Source organism: Oryzias melastigma, unplaced genomic scaffold (genome assembly GCF_002922805.2).
Source record: "Oryzias melastigma strain HK-1 unplaced genomic scaffold, ASM292280v2 sc06007, whole genome shotgun sequence".
NCBI classification, from domain to species: domain Eukaryota; kingdom Metazoa; phylum Chordata; class Actinopteri; order Beloniformes; family Adrianichthyidae; genus Oryzias; species Oryzias melastigma.
In genome coordinates, this window is record NW_023422572.1 from 1 (window position 1) to 1,207 (window position 1,207).

General features: G+C 39.4%; 1 protein-coding gene across 1 annotated transcript; it reads right to left on the bottom strand.

Annotated features, from left to right (window-relative positions):
• Positions 1–276: 276 nt before the first annotated feature.
• On the bottom strand, positions 277–989 carry LOC112139708 (cystatin-like). Its single transcript, XM_024262535.2, has 3 exons — positions 792–989; positions 564–674; positions 277–456 (listed from the first exon to the last, which is right to left on the bottom strand). The coding sequence occupies exons 1-3, from the start codon at positions 987–989 to the stop codon at positions 379–381; spliced, it is 387 nt and encodes a 128-aa protein (XP_024118303.1). The 3' UTR covers positions 277–378.
• Positions 990–1,207: the final 218 nt, after the last annotated feature.

Below are 1,207 nucleotides of genomic sequence, written 5' to 3' on the forward strand. Positions count from 1 at the left end.
AGTTTGGGGTTGGACCTTGGTAGTCTTAGTTTGCTGGCTTTGTTTATTTGTATTATAGGTAGTTTTGATTAGGGGGAGCTGCTGACTCGGACAGTCAACATGGCTGGGTCAGCAGCCTTCCTGACTTATTTTATGTTTGGCCAAGGAGCCACAATGGAGAGATAAAGGAACCACATGTGGATCTGGAGCTGCAGGTTGGAGACCTTTGGTCTAGTCAGAGGTCAAATGCTCAACCTCTGCACCACGATCACATTGATCACACAAAGCAACAGCAGATTTTTAAATTAAAGGTTTTATTGGTCAAATGTTATTTAGTGCTTAACAGTTCAGGTTTATCTGTAAACAACTTCAATCCAGATGAATCCGTGTGGTTTTCTGTTAGTAGCACTTCTTCTCCAGCAACATCCATCGTTGGAACCACACACTGTTGTACACAACAAATGTGCATTGATAAGTCTGAAAGACAAATGTTCACAAATCATCATTCATGCAGACAAACATTTTCAGTTGTTAGTTGAATATGAACTGTTGTTGTTTCTTCAGGATAAAATCACGTCTTATACCATTTTCCAAATGGGATCAGTGAAGACAGGACACACTGCGTCCATGCTGTCCTTGATGCACTCCGTTCTTTCTATCATCACAGTTAGGATGTACTTGTAACCTTCCTGAAACTGTTGGGAAAAACAAAAGGATTCTGTTTTAGGTCAAATACTTCTGCATTATATAACCAAATTAACAGAAAACATGGCTTAATTATAACATAAATTAATCAGACAAATGTTACCAACCTTTCTCTGAACCCTTATGACCTTCACCACTGTGTAGAAGTAAATATCTCTGGAGGCTTTGTTGTATTCATCCATGGCAAACTTCAGGGCTGTCTGGACTCCCTGATCATTGGCTTTCATCTCCACAAAACCTTCCGTATCTACACTAAACCCAACAGCAAACAGGGCTGCCAGCAAAAGAAAAGCCAATTTCCACATCTTTGCTGTTCCTTGAACTAAGCAGAAGACACAAGAACGGATAAACTACTTCAATTTTTCGTCCAGTTTTATACACACAAGTTTATCAGCATATGGTAAAGGAGGGGGCTCCTCAACCAATCAGCTGCAAGAGTCTTAACTTTCTAAGTAATATCTGGAGGGCTTAATTAATCTAAATGATTGTTATTGTCTGTTCTTTGATATCGATCAGCACATTT